Source organism: Culex quinquefasciatus, chromosome 3, assembly GCF_015732765.1.
Source record: "Culex quinquefasciatus strain JHB chromosome 3, VPISU_Cqui_1.0_pri_paternal, whole genome shotgun sequence".
Lineage (NCBI taxonomy): Eukaryota > Metazoa > Arthropoda > Insecta > Diptera > Culicidae > Culex > Culex quinquefasciatus.
In genome coordinates this window covers 47,770,293-47,789,739 of record NC_051863.1, presented here as the reverse complement: position 1 = coordinate 47,789,739, position 19,447 = coordinate 47,770,293, and the positions used below count along the sequence as shown (strand labels likewise).

At 42.3% G+C, this 19,447-nt stretch overlaps 2 protein-coding genes across 11 annotated transcripts in view; one reads left to right on the top strand and one right to left on the bottom strand.

Moving 5' to 3' along the window:
* LOC6052037 (GTPase-activating Rap/Ran-GAP domain-like protein 3) overlaps positions 1-19,447 on the bottom strand; it is a 333,316-nt gene that overhangs the window by 95,155 nt on the left and 218,714 nt on the right. The window lies entirely within an intron of this gene.
* On the top strand, positions 1,761-3,251 carry LOC6052035. Its single transcript, XM_038264601.1, has 4 exons — positions 1,761-1,871; positions 1,933-2,644; positions 2,702-2,900; positions 2,958-3,251. Exons 1-4 carry the CDS (start codon positions 1,778-1,780, stop codon positions 3,201-3,203), a joined length of 1,251 nt encoding a protein of 416 aa, XP_038120529.1. The 5' UTR covers positions 1,761-1,777; the 3' UTR covers positions 3,204-3,251.

The window sequence follows — 19,447 nt, the reverse complement described above, 5'->3', positions numbered from 1 at the left end:
GTTGAAAATTAACGCTTCAGTGGCCAAAGTGACCAAAAAATCAACACTTTTCAAAAAATGTTGTTTACGAGTTATTTCTATTAAAAATTCAAATGCAAAGCGCCAGCTCCTGTTAAGTTCAATCAAGCTCATATTTGGGATTTGAGCTCTGTATGGCCACCGTAACCAGCTCCTGAATAACCACCAAAATGTAACTTTTGTTACATCCTGCTGAGTATGATCATAGTAGCTGTTTATAACAGGAATGAGTTAAATATCGAAGAATTTTGAAAATTGGCACCAATTTTCCCACTAAAATAGACATAACTTTACCGAAAATGGATAAAATGTCATACTTTTTTCTGCAAAATTGTTTTTCATCTTGTTTGGAACAATGCTAAAACATTAGTTTTTGAATTCAGACATGACAGTTTATTTACCAGAGCAAATTGAAAATATTTTTTTTAAGTAACGCTATTTTACACCTCCTGATGACGCTGGGACTAAAGTAATGGATCGATTTAAGATGTACTATGTCAGAAATATATTTTGAGAACTAAGAATTGATATCTTGATGAAAATGTACATCTTTGTTCAGAGTTAGACCGAGACATAGACATATTTTTGAGGTTTTTTGGTGATTTATTAGGTTTTTAACTTCAAATCGAGATAAAATCAGTTTTCACCGACAGAATATTTTGGGAATCGATTTTTCTGACTCAGAATAGTCCCCCCAACAACCTCCAGAAGGAATTTCCGAGGTGCATGCAAGTTGCATAATAATCCCCTTCTTACCCACCGTGGCTGTAGCAACATTAATTTCTGCTAAGGGACCATCCATAAACCACGTGGACACTTTTTTTAAATGTCTAACCCCCTTCCTCCCCTCCCCCCCTCCTCATGGACTATTTCTATACAAAACATTTTTTTTGTTAGGAGCGTGGACAATCCAAAGGTCGTCAGTTCGAATCCTGGGGTAGATGGAAGCTTAGGTGTGAAAAGAGGTTTGCAATTGCCTCAACAATCAAGCCTTCGGACACCTAGTTTCGAGTAGGAATCTCGCAATCAAGAACGCCAAGGCCATGCTGTAGAGCGAATAATTTGATTTTGATTTTTGATTATTTAACTTATCTATTTGGTGATCAATATCATTAGTATCATTTCACCTCATGTATAACGACAAGCTTATAGGCAGGCATGACAAAGCAGGAACAAAATAGGGTTAAAAATATGTATGATAAATAATTTCCATAATGTCGTCGATACTGGTGGAAAACTTTATTTTCTCATGGCAATTATAAACTTGAAACTTTTGCTTACCCGATCACTTAAATGGAAAACTTTCACCCTAAACCAATTATGAGACGGGTCTAGCTCATTTCCCCGAATTCAATTTCCCTAAAAATCGTTTCCCCTAATTGGCCACATCCCCGAATACCACTTCCCCTAATCAGCCACATCTCCGAATGCCATTTCCCCGAATATCATTTTCCCGAATATCATTTCAAGGATGTGGACGATTAGGGGAAACGGGAAATTCGGGTAAATGCAATTCGGGGAAATGACTATAAGGGTAAGTGTATTTTTGGGGAAGTGGCATTCGGGGAAATGTCCCTTCGGTAATATGGGTTTCGGGGAAAAGTCATAGATTCTATGAAACAGCTTCAGCTTAAAAAAATAATTAACTCGATTTCAATCAACTCAGCTCAGGGGGATTCACCAAAAAGCCCCATCACAAATGTCGGCCGATCGCAGTATTGTGCTGTCAAGTGCAAGGAAAACATCAAGTGTTTGAAGTATGGAGATATTTCAATATTTTTGGGATCGTTTTGCGGTGTACGAAAGTGAAACCGACAATTTCCGCTACATCGATCTGCTGCACCTGCTTTTCGGTAGGATACCAGCTTGTTAAATAAGCTTTTGGTATAAATCTTAAACTTTTTATTTGATTAGATCCAGGTGTACCCGAGTCGAAAAACCAAACCATACGCGTAACTTGGGCGATTTTGAAAAGTTTAATCGTTATGCAGTACTTTTTCCTCATGTACCAGCTGTTGAGAATTTGTTTCTTTCTGCCAATCGACATCGATGCCTTCATGGCGGTGTTCAACATGGGATTCATATGGACCGTGGCACTTTCGAGAGGGATTTGCTTCGCTATCTATCGACGCGAGTTGAACCAGTTGAAGAAGTACGTAAATGCAAGAAGTTGCCAACGCGATAATCCTGTGGCAAAGGAGTTTCGGAAGAACACCTACAGGCAGAACCTTAAGCTGGCGACAATCTTTCAACTTTACACCGTAATTAACGTGAGCATTTGGTGCTTTACCGAGTTTCGTACGAACGACAACTTTGATATACCGCTACCGATGCATCTGCTTAACGATAAGCTTAGACTTTCGATTGAGTTCTTTTACATGTGCGTTTGCACAACTTGGAGCATCACCTGTTGGATCAACTTTTTGCAGTTTGGAATGATTTTGAACTGTCTGCGTACGGAGCTAAAAATCGTAGTTATGCAGTTCGAGGAGTTGTTTCCTAAAATAAGAAATGAACTTGAGATTGATGATTTACGGAATTTGGAACCGATTAAAAGACGTCGTTTCTGGATAGAATTGGATGATGCCTTCATTAATGCATTGGCAGATCACTCAATGTTCTTAAAGTATGAACAAATCTTAAATTGCAAATTTCAAGGCCACTTAATATCTCAAAATTTCAGACACCACAAACAACTAAAGGCAGCATCCAGCTCCAACTTCCTCATCGTATTTTCGTCAGCAATGGTCCTCATCTCGATGAACATGTTTCTGTTCATAATCGACCCTTCCGTGAAACGGATCCCCCTTCTGGTAGTCTCGTGCCAATTTGCATTCGAAGTGTTCATCTGCTGCTATCTGTTCGACTCGCTGGAACAAGAGGTACTCGGTCCATTCAATGATTAAATTCCAACTGATTAAAACCCCATCCAATTAAAGAACAACCACATCAAACACCACGTGTACGCCATCGATTGGATGACCAGAAGGGACAACGACCTGCAACGCAGACGGTTCCGGTCGATACGCCAAAATGCACTGTTTTTGCAGCTGCAAACCAACGCGGGATTGAAAATCCGGGCCGGCGGCATGTTCGACCTGAATCTGGTGTCCTTCTCGACGCTGATTAACCTGGTGTACTCGATGCTGACCTTTCTGCTGCGGACGCGGCAGGTGGAGTTCTAATGGTTGGAATAGTCCACATCAAACCGATGTATTGCTGTTGAAATTTGACTGAGCAGAAAAAAAAAACTCATGAAGTTGATGTAATGTTTGTTTGAATAAATCAATGGATTCAATTAGAGTGCACAAATAAAAACATTAAATGTGCTGGCAATATGCACATTGACATGTTTTGCATTTTCCGAGTAATATACTGATTTTCATTTGTCAATTTTCGTAAATAAATCGTGAATTTTGTCATGAATTTGAGAACCACGAAGAAATTTATTCATGAGTATGGTGAATTTGCACTTTGAACGTGAATATATTTCTTTGAGTTATCAAATTCATGGACACATTTCACGATTTCGAAATTATTAACCAAGGACCTCCAAGAATTGCTCCGTGGACCACAGATGAAGAGTAGGAACCGATCAACACCACTTAGCAACTTTCAAATGCCTCTATCATACTAGTCAATCTAGAGATGAATGCACACAAGTGTAAAATCTCTCTAATTCAATTAAAAAAAAAATACTAGTCAATCACAGCGCCGGCCACGACAAGTGGTAAGACACGGGGAAGTAGATGGGAATGTTAGTCCGAAACTAGAGTGATGAAGACCGCTAAATTGGCTGCGTCTTCGACAAAGTATCACGTGAGATTTGAGGGGGTTAGTAAGACGGGTGTGAAGCCAGGATTCACCATAGTAATTACACAGATAGAAATCTTGTAAGCAAATCCGGTAACTCTGTGTTGTCGAATCTGACAAAATTGAAAAGTTTCCAAAATCGTCAACATTTTTCTCGATTTTGAACAACAATGTTGTCGATTTTGAAAACATTCGCAACGAAATCGAAAAAAATGTTGACGATTTTGAAAACATTTCAATTTATGATTTATTCTTTCACAAGATAACTTATTCTCGAAGACGTTGTATCGTATCAAACAGTCGTCAATAAAAAAAACTGTAAGAAAAAGCCTCGCAACTTACACATCGTTTATTTTCATTTCCGAAAAATAAATCATGTTTTTATGCTTAAGTTAGTTTTCTATGGAGATAAAAACCTAGATAAAATTTTATTTGTTCTTCAGAAAAATTTCTAATTTGGAATAAAAAAATGTTTCCATTATAAATTATTTAAAAAGAATTATTTCTTATAAATCAGCAAAGCATTGTCATAGCAATTAATTACTACCCGAAGTTTAATTTCAATTTATTTGCACAGTAATTCATGAATGATAGCACGCCCGTGTGGATCAATCGGACCGCGCACTGGAATCACAACCCAGAGGTCGCCGGTTCGCATCCCGCAGCGGGCGCTCTAAAATTCTTTGTGTAAATATGGGTATTCGGTGCCGTCGCTCCGTGCGATACTTTCATACACTTAGGAGCCCAGGGCGGCGAAGTCCTTGCAGATAAAAAGGAAGACACCAGTAGTTGGTACTAGCAATGGTGGCCGACTTCGTCATGAATGATTGAATGTAATTTGCGACAGGTGGTAAAGAGATCTATCGAATCGTTTATTTTATAAAATGACAGAGTTTATCATCGTAATGAATTAAATATGACCATTTTGCGCGAACTTCAACCCTCTATTATTCAGTCAATCGACCGCATATTACATCGATAACGGACCTCGGTGAGTCCTGATCAGTTGTTACCAGCCTTTTGAAAGCATAAAATGCAAACCTTAAAGACATTTATCACGACATACATCACGCAATTGCGTGAGTTTGACGTCAACTCGGACTATTTCTGTTTGGTCGACACGATTCACACTCTTTTCGGTAAGTTTTGTAATGTTGTTAATTTTGCTTCAAAACAAAGCGAATTTTTCAGATCGTGGGCCACCGCTATCCAGGAAACGCATTGTAAGGATCCCTTGGGTAATCATCAATGTTTGTACAGTTCTTCAAGCTTGTTGCATGATTATTCAATTCATCAGTACATTAATCCAAGATTCGATTGACATCGATGAGTTTATTATGGTGTTCAATCAAACCTTCATACTGACCATTACGGTTTTCCGCGGAGGTTGCTTCGCATATCACCGTCACTCTATCCAGCAACTTAAAAAGTTCATCAACTCAAGGGTCTGTCTGTGGGATAATGTCGAGGCTTTTGAAATGCGTAAAGCTACCTATCGGCGTAACATTAAATACATGGCGATTTTTCAGCTAACTTGCATCCTCAACGCTATCGGTTGGATTTCTACCGAATTCTGGAAAGCTGAAGTACTGCAAATACCGTTTCTTCATGATAACATACCTAAAAGATTGGAATTTTGGATCAAACTCATGTACGCTCTCTTGTACCATTCGTGGTCCGTCTTGGTTTACGTTAGCGTGACACAATTTGGAACAATTTTGAACAGTCTGCGGACAGAGTTGAAGATTATTGCGCTGCAGTTTGAAACTTTGTTTGAAAGTGTCGTCACAAATTACGTTGTAAGAAAAGAAGATTTAAGCAGTCTCAATCAAACTGAAGCCGATGCGTTCTGGAAAGAGCTGGCTATCACGTTCAAAAGTGCCATTTCACACCATGTGTCGTTTATCAGGTATGTTTTAATGGAAGAATCTAAATCATATCTTAACATTTAAAAATTCCAGACAATACGAACTTCTCAAAAAGGTATCCAGGCTGAACTTTTTTATGCTGCTTGTTTCGGCTGCAGTCATCATCACAATCAACACCTTGATTTTCATAACAGATCGCTCGATAACTCAAATTCCCTTGCAACTCACTGCTTGCCAGTTCATGTTTGAAACCTATCTTTGCTGCACCATGATGGACACTTTGCAAACCGAGGTAACGAAGCCAGTATTCAAATGGTGACCTTAATTTGTAAAACCAATCCCACTTCCTAGAACAAACGGATCGCCGAGTATGTGTACGTCATCGATTGGCTGAGTGTTTGCCGAAGAACGTCCGACAGTCAGCGTAAATCGGCGAAATGCATTCGGCAAAATGTGCTTCTTTTGCAGCTACAGATCCACGAAGGGCTAAAGATTCGCGCAGGAAACATGTTTACTGTCGAACGGGAAACATTTGCGAACTTGATGCGAGTGGTTTACTCCCTGTTGACGTTTATAATGGGGCAAACGGGTTAAGGATAGTTGACATTAAATTTGACCAAAACCCATTCTAGTTTCTTTAACATATTTCAATACAGGAAATTTTAAAAAATCATGTATTCCTTTAAAATTGCACTTAAAAATAAATTGAATACTATGTAGTAACAGTAAATTACAGTGAAAAATGGTGATGAGCTTAAAAGAAATAAATCACACAGCCCCACCGTCGTGAGATATCGAAAAATAGACCTTGTGGTCAGGGAACAACATTACAACCTTGAAAAAAAAACTCTCATCAAAGGTCGGGGCCCTTTCTAAAACACTTATTTATGATTGATTCATGGTTGATTTGGAAAATTAATGATTTTTTTTTTCATTAAAAACGGTATATTTAATTACTGCTAAGCAATTCTTTAAGAAATCAGCCGACAATTATTTTTTTTCGCTCAAGCTTTGCGGGGAACTCTCCAAAGCATTAGCACACTGTTTGGTGTGGTTGTATTAGACCCTCATCCGGAACAATAATTCAACACGGGAGATACCATGTCTTCATCTTTTGGGGAGTGTGTAATACTACCCAAGGCATAAGGGAGTCCACACCGGGTCCAAGCTATCCTCGGGGAAATGAAGGAATGTTAGTAAACACCTATCTAAAGTGCGCAAGGACCCCTGCGTCACCTTAGCGGTATAGATGTTTGTAGTGAGATTTTGGACTCAATGTTAGTAGGAGAGGTAGAACCCTAGGATATACCCCGAAAGGTATTGCGGGCGAGTCAAGTAGATTTGGATTTTTGATTATTAAACTTATACAGATGATTGTTCAGTATAAAAGATGCCACGGCAGATACAATAGTTTTAACATTTCTGCTGTTAAACTTAAGCTATCGACTGTAAGAGTAAAGCGAAGTTTATATATTTTTCTATAATTTATTATGCGTTTTAGTGAAATTCGAGGTTAAAAATGTTTTAAAGCATAATTAGAATCTTGAATTTAAACTCTTACCGTGATGCGGAGTGAACACAAATTATTTATTTATTCATTTGTTTTATTTAAATGTTATAAGTTATAAGTTAAATTTAAACGACCGATTCAAAAAGCATACTTAGTTGATGTTTAAACTTTTTTGTGTAATGCGATTAATCAGCATATTCAATATTATTGAAATAAATACTATAATAATGGAAAGTCCTCACCAAGTTTTTCAGCTTAGGCATCCGTTGGAATTGTGCTTTGTGGGGAACTCCCCGAAGAAGGCATTTTGTGTAATTGGTTCACCCATACAAGTCTGCATACAATTTTGGTGTTCAGAAAAAATAGGAAATTTCGCCGATTTTTAGATAAACTTTTTTCATGAAAAATTCAATTTCCAAAAAGCCAAGTAAGGGCGAAATTTTATATCACATATGTATTCAAAACATTTTTGTTGTTGTTGCTAAAAGATCGGCCTTAAGACTTATGATTTATCGATGTACGCTTTATGATTCCTGATTCAGCTGAAATATATATATTTTTTCAAAAAGATAAAAAACTTCTTTGAAAAAAGACGTACAATCAACTGAAAATAATTCAAAAAATAATTTTGAGAATGATATAAAAAATGCGTTCCAGTATGAATATACTTTTAGAGAAGTTTCTTTGATCTTCAAGGAAATTATGTTTTTTAAGCTTATGGCATACAATGTTTTAACTTTAAACTAATTTAAAAAAAGTCAATCATAATCAACATTTGTAAAGCACTGCCTATTACTATTCTAATGATGCAGTGTTCACTGTATGTGTACAATAATATAATATACCATATAGACTCGACGCTCCGATGTTTCGAAAATCGAAGCTATCCATAACAAAATCGGATAATCGAAGCAGGAAAAAAAATTGGTTTCGCAAATTATTTTAAAAAATTGTACCTCGGCCAAAAAACCTACTAACATTGAAGACTTTCAAAATTAATGTATAATGTTTTATTCTAGATTGTATGACCGCCATATAAACTCAAACAAAATTAACAAAACAAGTTTTTTTGTTATCGATTTTCATTCGAGTACCCAACATTTTTGTTTTGCAAGGACTCCAGATATTCGAGTCTGGACTGTACTCAAAAGTGGTAAGCAATTTGTAACGCGTGGTAAAGAGAAAATGAAATCATTACTTTTTAAATGTGTCTGAGTATTTTATCGCAATGAATTAAATATGATCATTGATGCGCGAGCATTAGCCCGCTATTATTCAATCAATCGATCGCTTTTTCATCCACAAATACCGCACTACAGCGACTTTTGATCAGTTGTCAGGCAGGTAGTGACAGCAAACAATGCAAAGCTTAAAGGCATTCAGCACGCAATTGCGTGAGTTCGACGTCAACTCGGACTATTTCTGTTTGGTCGACACGATTCACACTCTTTTCGGTAAGTTTTGTAATTTGGTTAATTTTATTTCAAATCCAAACAATTTTTTCAGATCGTGGGCCACCGCTATCCAGGAAACGCATTGTAAGGATCCCTTGGGCAATCATCAATGTTTGTACAGTTCTTCAAGTTCTGTGCTTGATTGTTCAATTCATCAGTACATTAATCCAGGATTTGATTGACATTGATGAGTTTATGATGGTGTGCAATCAAACCTTTATACTGATCATTTCGGTTTTCCGCGGAGGTTGCCTCGCATATCACCGTCACTCCATCCAGCAACTTAAAAAGTTCATCAACTCAAGGGTCTGCCTGTGGGATAATGTCGAGGCTTTTGAAATGCGTAAAGCTACCTATCGGCGTAACATCAAATACATGGTGATTTTTCAGCTCACTTGCACCCTTAACTGTATCGTTTGGATTTCTACCGACTTCTGGAAAGCTGAAGTACTGCAAATACCGTTTCTTTATGACCACATACCTGAAAGACTGGGATTTTGGATCAAACTCATGTACGCACTCATGTACCATTCGTGGTCCGTCATGGTTTACACTAGCGTGGCACAATTTGGAACAATTTTGAACAGTTTGCGGACTGAGTTGAAGATTATTGCGTTGCAGTTTGAAACTTTTGTAGCCCGCTGGGTAGCGGCCACGTGATCGTCTTCGGATTGTCGCAGGACTGTAACGAGTGGCTTAAGCGCCACCTTTGGAAAAAGGACCACTCGTGCAGGTTAACTTGCCCAGCATGAAACCCAGACCTCAGGGCGGGTAATCAAAAATCGTCCTACCATCAGACAGAGCAATCCGGAGAGATAAAGAGGCGGTAGAGGGTTCGACACACCCGATAACCGATACCAAAAATCATCTGATAGGTCCTCACGAACTTACCAGCAACCTAACTCACACTCACGATCATCATCACCGGCAGAAGGTTCCCAACCAAGACCCCGTAACGTGCTAGAAATCGGAAGGGAGGGACTAGGATTCCCGAGCAGTCCAACTCGGAGTACGACAAGAAGCTAAACTACCACGGTACGGATGTGAGAAAACCCCTACGCCAGGACAACTCAATTCTCGGGAAATCGCTTAAAGAACGAACTACTTCATGTTTAGAGGAAACACGGTACTGTAAAGCATGATTTTATTACAGCGGTACGATCGTAAACTACAAATTAACCTAGGATTAGCATAGTTATAGTTGAGGCCTCTAATATAAATATTCCCGAAACATAGCTAGTTGGTTTTTCCCTACGTGTGCGTTTTTCGTTCGTTTCTTGGCTCGGCCGAGCTCTTAGTGGTGCGTGTCTTCGCTAAAACCCCAAATTCACATGCGCATGGAGATAGTCTCTTAGGGGGGAGTTGTACTCACTGCTTGGTTAGGCGGTTTGCAACCTAACCTCTCTCACAGGAACGGGGCCGCACGTGGTGCGACGATCGGATGCTCTGCGACGCTCGACGATGCTCCTGACGCTCAGTGCTGCTCTTCTCTCGACACGGTTGTGCTGCTTCTCTCGAGACGCCTCAGCGTCGTGCTTGCCGGCTTCCGGCGGCAACTCGATATCTATCCGCGTGGCCCGGTGAACTTAGTTCACGCGCTCTCCGATGACGGTCGACGCCAGGTGGGCGTTCTGCTCTCGGCGCTCTCGGCGGGGTTAGCTGGCCGACGCGCAAAGGGGTGTAAGTTGGTCACGCGCGTGGTGGATGGGCGTGTTCAGGGCGCGATGGTAACGTGCGCAGCCCTCTTCCGGACGGCGTCCTACCGGGGGGGTTTTTCAACCGGAACGACGGAAAGTGGATCCTGCGGGCACGGACGGGGATGCTGGAACACCAGCAGTGCGGGTGCCGACGCACCAGTTCTATCGGGGAGTAAGAGGGCCGCCGAACGACTGTTCCATGGCCGTGAGTTGGAAATCCGGGGATTGAGGGGGTTCAAAGGGTTCCAATTTACCTGGGGTTCTCCTTCTTAACGCACACGGCACACGTTCGCACACTGGCACTACTTGTTCCTATCTTGGACCTACTCGGGAAAAAGAATTAAATCATCCAGTCGCAAAAGCAAACCCACACCGTACTTGAAAACTGAAAGACGCGAAGCAACACCAAGAACTCCTATCCGGTCACTTTCACGGTCACGGTTGAAATGACCGAGTCCTTCCGTGTGCCCTCAGACCTAAGGTGAGTGTTTGTACGTTCGGTTACGGGGATTTGTAATCGGCAAGCCGAGTGCAAATCTGTCGCTCGTTACTTCCTACCCTTGACCCCGGGACCGGCTAGTGATGTGACTACTTGCTCTACCGCCCAATTATATCTGCCTTCTCGCTCAGCTCATGACATAACCACTTAAGGCCCTACCCCTGATCTTGACCTTGCATCGAACAAGGGAAGCTGCATGAGTTGCAGTTTCCATGGGAGAGGCTAGGTCACGAAGTCCGCGATTTCTCTCCAGACGATCACGAGCAGAGAGAATCCGCCGGAATCCATCTTGATCTTAATGCTTTGCAAGCAAGCTCGCACGCAAGTTTGGATTCATTTCGCTCGAATTCAAAATGAGCCATGTTCGTTTCATTTGTACTAGTGTATTTATAAATAATAATTGTAGAACGCTACATAACAAAAAACAAAAAACTTTTATACACTAAACGAACTTGGACAACATAATGCAATGTATATACAAAAATTTTAACCAACTATTTACAGCGACCCAAAAACATGCCAAAACAAATTATGTTAACATTAAACAATTTAATTCAACAACATTATTTACAGCTGCCCACTTTTCTACAGGCTCATATCTTCATCCCAAATTTTGATCGCTTGCTGTTTACTTGCTCCTCTTATACCTCAATAATATCTCCAAGAAAATTCCCTCTGGCATTGTGACTGAAATATTCACATTTCAACACAAGCCCAAAATTTCCGAACGATTACTCAATCACTACAACAACAAACCTTAAGTTCCTTATGTTTCGGACTACTCCAACAGAAGTTGGAAAATCGTCTACCCACATAATTCACCCCAATCTGTTTCAATCAGAATCCACCATGGTATACCTTGGTATGCTAATTCTGAATGAACAAGACGCAAAACCCTTAAAACCCTGATGTATTCTCCAACGCCAGATTAAATCTGTCTACTCGAGAATAACATCAAATATCCCCATGTCATGTCCACCAAATTTCTAACGCCAAGTTTGAAATGGCTAAATGAAATAAGGTGGAATGAACTCGCCCCTTAACCCCATGAACTCTCTCAGAATTCATTCACTCTCTCGAGCATCAAGCAACAGCAAACGTCAAACCTCCCGTCCTGTTTACGACAAAACAACTAAACGTGGGAAAAATTACTTAGTTCGTCAAACGTTGGTGTAATTCGCAAAAATGAAGTTAACTGATACTAAATGTGGTGTTAATGTACTATTGTTGGAGAGAAAATGGTCGAAAATTTTAATTGTAACTACTAACTGGATGGATGGTGGTGAACTTGAAGGGAAGTTGGATTCCAATTGATGGTTTGTTTATGAAAAGGTTTTAATTTATTCTATTTTAGGCGACCAGACCGGGAGCTGCTCAACCCCCTGAAGGAAGGATGACTTCAATTGGCAAATGTACTCAACGATCAACCCACTTTGTAACGTTTCCTAAAATCTATCCCAAACTGTAAACAACAACCACGACTCTAACTACAAAAAAAAAATAACAAATTCTGCACGAAAATTGTATAAACAAACAAACTGCTAATATTAAAACATAAATTTTAAACTACTAACTAGCTAGATGAAATTAAACGCGCTAGTGTTAGGTATATACAATAAGAGGACTACCTTTGTGAACTTTAGTAGATTTATTTACAAAACGCAGTCCCTGATCTCCCACATCAACTTCATTCAGAGTTTCCTCTCTTTCATTGAAGAGTTAACTAGACTGACTTCAGCAACACTCAAACGTCAGGCCCATTCATCCACCCAGTAGAAATGATTTGTTATTGTGGGGGCGGCACTGTACGCGAGGCTGGAAAGTATTTCATTGACCAGAGTATAACTTCATAGTCTTAGTTTCAAGAAAAAGTTCATGATACATAGCTTTATAAATTTAACCATTCAAATAACCGGCAAATGTTTGTTTGAGTCACGCTATTGACTAAATTTCTTGAGGAATTTGCAATTGAAAATGCCTAAGCGTTTGCCATTCAAGTCCTCCAAGTCATAACAATGGGTACCCACTAATCTCTTAACCACTGCTGGCACATATTTTGGGGCCAGTTTAGCACAAAATCCCGCCCCTTTATCAGACTGCTCTGTGTTCTTCTTCAAGACTTTTTCTCCAACCTTATAGGTGGCACAGTTTGCATTCGATCGTAAGTTGTAGTAGTTGGCGTGCTTTTCGTAGGCCAGTTTCAAGTTCTCCCGAACTTCCTTGTAGAGTCTCTCCCTTTCCTCGTTCTGGATATTCATCTCCCCTTCCGCTGACGTATCCCTTACGTGACGATATTCAAACCCCTCTGAGACCTTGTTCCTTCCAAACAGAATGAAGTAAGGAGTGTAACGGGTCGCTTCATGAACCGAGTTCCGTATTGCATCCGCGATCTGTTGAACGTTATTCGCCCATTCACGGTGGTCTTTCTGAATCGACGCCCGAATCGCCGTCGTAATCACGCGATTCACTCGCTCCGAATCATTCACTTGTGGGTGGTAGTTCGGGGTTCGCCAATGAGTGACCTCGTATTTCTTAAGAAGGTTCTGGAACAGAGATGAGACGAATTGAGTTCCGTTATCGCTCAATATCACTTCCGGCACGCCAAACAGTAGAAAGATAGCATTTTCCACGAATTGTACGAGTGACTCCGCCGTGGCTTGGCGGAAAGGCTGCACCAGAACGAATTTGCTAAAAAGATCCGTGACCACTAAGAGACAGGTATTACGGTTTCGTCCCGACGCCGGCAAGGGACCAACGAAGTCCATGGTTAGAAACTGCCACGGGTATTCGGCGACCTTCTTCTGCTCCTTCATAGGCGGAGTGGTATTCTGGTTATTAGCCTTGCTCGTCTGGCATCTGACACAGCTCTGGCAATACCTTTTAACCTCGCTACTCATCCCTGGCCAGAAAAACCGTTCTCTGCACTTCTCCAGCGTCTTATCCGGACCTAGATGAGCTTTCTCGTGAATTCCTCGAATTATGTCGTCTCTTTCTGCTTGCGGTGGGTAACGTTTCCATTGGAAACGAGGGTCTTCCACCTTTCCGCATTTTTTTACAAATTTATAAATTTGTCCATCCACGACGCGATAATCCGAGTGGTTCTCCGAGTCTTGCTGGATTTTTACAATCATTTCTTGATAGTCTTGATCTGTAGATATCGCCAGCAAAGTTTCAACTGACCTCGACAAACAGTCCGCCAAAACGTTGTTTTTACCCTTTCTGTATTCCAATTCTATGTCGTGGGACTGGATCTTGAGTGCCCACCGAAGCAATTTCGCATTTCCGGACTCCACACCTATCGTAAACAACCATAACAGGCTACGGGCATCTGTTACGACCTTGAACCTGGAACCCTCAATGAAATGCCGGAAATGATTGATTGCCAGTAGCACTCCAAGGCACTCCTTTTCGACGCTAGCATACTTCCGTTGGGTACTGCTCAGTTTCTTACTGAAATACCCTATCACCCTCGGACCGTCCTCAAACTCTTGCACAAGCGCGGCTCCCACTGCGTTGTCGGATGCGTCCGACTCGATCGTGAAGGTGCGTGAGAAATCGGGATTTCCTAGGATGGGCGCGGAAACTAAAGCTGCCTTAAGCTCGTTGAACGCTGCTTCTGCTGATTCGGTCCATTCAAACTTCTTCTTCGATTTCTTCAGCAGATCCGATATAGGTGCTACTATCCTACTGTACTCGCGGATGAATCTTTGATAAAACCCCGCGAGTCCCAGTAATCGGCGAATGTCTTTTACGTTTCGCGGCCGTGCGTAGTCTAAAATCGGCGAAATCCTCGAATTGTCGATGGAAACTCCCTCGTCGGTCAGTAGGTATCCTAAATAGGTAACCCGTTTTCTACAGAACCGGCTTTTGTCCAGCGAAATGGTCAGTCCGGCCTTCCTTAGGCGTTCTCCTACCGTGCGTAGCAATCTGGTGTGGTCCTCGAACGTTTCTGAAGCTACGACTATATCGTCCAAGTAGCAGAACACGTTTGGTTCCAGATCGAACCCAATAACACGGTCCATCAACCGACTCATCGTGAAGGGGGCGTTGGTTAGACCAAACGGTAGAACTTTAAACCTGTACAGACCTTGAGAGGTTCTGAACGCCGTGTAGTCTCTGGAGTTCTCTTTTAACGGAATTTGGAAATAGGCGTCTTTAAGGTCCACCACCGAGTAGTACCTGGCCTTTCCCAACCTGTTAAAAATCTCCACCATGTTCCGCATCGGATAAGAATCCTTTTTAGTCCACGTGTTAACCCTACGCGAGTCTAAGCAAACTCTTAATTTCCCGTTCGCCTTTCTGACCGGAACCAACCCGCTCGCCCATTCGCTCGTACACTCTTCGATGGCGTCCATCATTTTGTATCGTGCGATCTCCGCCTCCATCTCTGCTTGGACTGCCGGAGAACATTTGTACAACGGTTGGCGTTTTGGTATTGCTCCTCTTTTAGCACGATTTCGTGCTCGATCAGCGTAGTCCGTCCTAAGTTTCCTTCGGTAGTACATGGGAAAACTCGGATTGCCTCAACCAGATCCTCGCGTTCGTCGGGAGAAAGCTCGTGTTCCGTCTCCACCGCTTCCGGTGTGATGCGCGAAGGTTCGGGTAGTTCTAGAGCCGGAATGTCCAAACTTTCGTCGGGTTCATTTGTTGTAATGACTGGGAATGATTCGATTGGTAGAACTGAAAGTTCAATACTTTCAATTCTTTGTTCTGATTGTTTTATTTCAATCTGTTCGAAACCGTTTTCACCTTGTACCATTGGCTGGATGCCGAACTGTTCCCAAAAATTGAAACCTAGAATTAATTCCTTGGCAACTTGAGGAACTACCACAGTTGGAACCACTTTCGTAACGCCCCGAAAAGAAATCGGTAGATTCACGTAGCCCAAGCAGTCATGCGAAGTCTTATCCGCCGTCACAATTCGCACAGGGCTTTCCTTTAGAGTCAAACCGTGCTTTTCAGCAATGTTTGCGACGTTCGTTACACTAACGCTGGCGCCTGAGTCCAGAAGCGCTTCGTAGTTTCTATCGAATATCTGTACTGTAATGTGCGGACACGATTCGGTGATCTTGATGCGACTGAAGCTTAGGAACGGATCTTTAAACATGGTTGAATTGGGAACTCCTTGAGCCTCTGGAATGGAGATGTTCCCATCCTCACACTCCTGCTCTAGTTTCCCGAACCATTCTTATGGTTTGGGCAAGTAATCGCCGTTTTCTCCGGTGTACCGCACACGTAACAAAACATGGTTTTCCGCTCCTGGCAACGCCTCCAAAGATGTCCCTTTTTATGGCAATTCCAGCAGGATGGACTTGTCTGCGACGTTTCTGCTTGTGGCTTCTGATCCATTTTCCGCTCCAACATGTTCACTTCTTCCGGTTCCGATTCGGACGAGTCTAAGACCTTAGTTTCACCTTCCACTTCGACGTAGTGAACTACCCTGGCGTGTCCTTCCCTATAGTTACGTTCATTCTCGTGGGTGTTTTTAAACTGCCCTCTTCGCTGGTGTTTGGAAGTGAAGTTAGATCCGTATTTCGGTCTGGACGTTCCCTCTCTTTGCGCTTCCAGTTCTGGGTCGTTCGCATCAATCCGAACCGCGTAGTATTCCAACTGAACCAAGTTCTCTATCTCTCTGCACACCAACCTGTCTTTGTATGCATCCTTACAGTTGTCCCACATCACTTCGAAAAGTCTCTCCTGGTCCAATGGCACCCTTAAGAGTTTGTTTAACCTCTCAATCTCCATTTTGTAGGTTAGGAAAGGCTCATCAGATCTCTGTTTCATCCCGTAAATCTTTTACGGTTGCTCTGATCTCTATGTGGATTACCATACATGTAACGGAAACTCATTTCGAAGTCGTCCCAGTGCTGGAAATCCTCCGCATAGCAAAGATACCAATCGTAAGCCTCACCTCTCAGTATCGTATGAATCCGTTGCAGTAGCACGTCTTCTGCGATTCTGTCCATTTCGGCCAATCGATGAACTTTATGAAGAAAATCTTCCAAAGATCGCTGACTGGTGTCCCCATTAAACGTGAGGTGCCATTTCTCCATGCGCCTATCGGCGTTTTGGATCTCTGCGTCCCCGATCCCGGCATGCCTTCTCCTCCGAACGACATGTCTTGGTCTCTCCGGTACACCCCGACGTGGATGTCGTCCGTGGTCTCTGTCAACCAACTGACTATGGTGGCTAAACCTAGACCTTCTATCCTCATTGTGGTCTCCACGATTTCCGAACAGTTGACTGCCTCTTCGCGTCGATTCGTCCCATGACTCGTAACCGTTTGAATCATACCTATCTTCCTGGGGACCTTGCCCTGGATCATCACTACGATAGCGATCATCTAGAAACGACTGGCGACTTCCGTGGCGTTGTTCCGGGTTCTCCCTTGACCTACGATTGTCTTCCCGAGAAGAGCGATTGTTTCGTCCCAGGTCATCTCTTCGTTCTGGAGGACGCCTAGACTCCTGGGACCCATGTCTCAAATCCTCCCTCAGGTTGCGGTCATCAACTCGCGATCGGTGACTTGAGTGCTGCTGATCCGGGATCTCCTGTGGCCTGCGGGTCCCTTCTCTAGAACGATTATTATCAAAATTGCTAGACCTGTGATCTAACTCCCCCGGTCGGTTATTGTCCAACGGTGGTTGTCGATCTCTCTCTTCTTGGAACCCTTGGCCTCTGCCTTGCCTATGGCCTCGATCTCCGTCAACTCTCTGTCTCCGGCTATCCCACAGTGAATAACGATTCTGCCTTCTTTTTCTGCGTAATTCCTCCTCCTCCTCCCACGGTATCGATTCAGGTTGGCTCTCCTCATCAGCACGATGTCTGGGTCTCTGATTGATTTGGAAAGGACCAGGCTGACTAGCATCCACCCCTGACCATGCCAAACATGCCCTCAATAGTTGTTGCTCCAAATCCTCGATCCTCTTATGTAACGCTGCTGAGTTGTATGTCCTCCCCGGTGTTTTCGGTACGTCCTTCTTGGGAACCGTCTTCTGTCCCTTCTCCAGCTTTTCTGTACCTTCTTCCTTCTCCGTTTCCTCTTTCTCTGGAGTTCCGTCTGAAATCTCGTCAGGTTGTTTATCTGGGTTTTCGTTGAAAGTGACGAAAATTTGCAACATTTCTTCTGCGAGTTCACGTTTCCTAACTTTTTCGTCATCGTTGGTTGTAACGAGTCGCATTACGCGATGAAAATACGCCCTTAGGCGAGACAAACATTTTTCATCAAAACCACCATCCAATTTCTCCCTCAAGTCCCTAACCTTAATCGTGATGCGATCAAAATCTTGATCCATTGTATAAGGTGGATCATACTCATAATCATTTTTTGCATCATCGTAGAATAAATTTCTGAGTGCTCGACATTTCGCATCTCTAACTAAATCGAGGTCCTCGAGTCTTCCTCGGAGTCTCAATTCGTAATCAATTTCCTCATCCGTGAGGTGATCAGGGTTGGGAAATTTCCCCGTCATTTTAACAAATGTATTTGATCAAATTCAAATTTTCCAACAAACTAAGAACTACCAATTAAATCTACAAATTATATTTGCCAACCAACTAAGAACTACCAATTAAATCTACAAATTATATTTGCCAACAAACTAATAACTACCAATTAAATCAATAAATTTGGATCGATCGATTTGAACAATAGGTAGAATCCACAAACTCGGGTAGTATCATCAACAACTATCGTTGTCTCCACCGCTTCCAACACGTACTATCAGTATCTACGGCCTCTGGCTTAGTATCCAGCGAGTTTGAGAATTCTACTAGTTAATCAAATCGACGGTACACCGAGGAACTGTATTAAGGATTGACTTACCCACAGTTCGGGGTCATAAACGGTCATCGGCAGTGCCTACGTGTCTGTTTCCAAGACCAATCTTTACAGAAAGGAATTGCTACTGGCCATCAACGCTTTGCAGCTCCGGTCTCCAGCGAACGTAGTAAGTCTTCCACTAATACCCTCGATAATGTACAAACCGTAAATTTTAACCACAACTTAATTGATATTTTCAAACAAAACAATGAATATTCTTCCAACAAGATCTCAACTAATATCTGAAATTGCCAACAAAACCAAAACAGCAATTTCCCGAAAAAAAAACTGAACCTGTAGTTGGGCGCCAATTTGTAGCCCGCTGGGTAGCGGCCACGTGATCGTCTTCGGATTGTCGCAGGACTGTAACGAGTGGCTTAAGCGCCACCTTTGGAAAAAGGACCACTCGTGCAGGTTAACTTGCCCAGCATGAAACCCAGACCTCAGGGCGGGTAATCAAAAATCGTCCTACCATCAGACAGAGCAATCCGGAGAGATAAAGAGGCGGTAGAGGGTTCGACACACCCGATAACCGATACCAAAAATCATCTGATAGGTCCTCACGAACTTACCAGCAACCTAACTCACACTCACGATCATCATCACCGGCAGAAGGTTCCCAACCAAGACCCCGTAACGTGCTAGAAATCGGAAGGGAGGGACTAGGATTCCCGAGCAGTCCAACTCGGAGTACGACAAGAAGCTAAACTACCACGGTACGGATGTGAGAAAACCCTACGCCAGGACAACTCAATTCTCGGGAAAT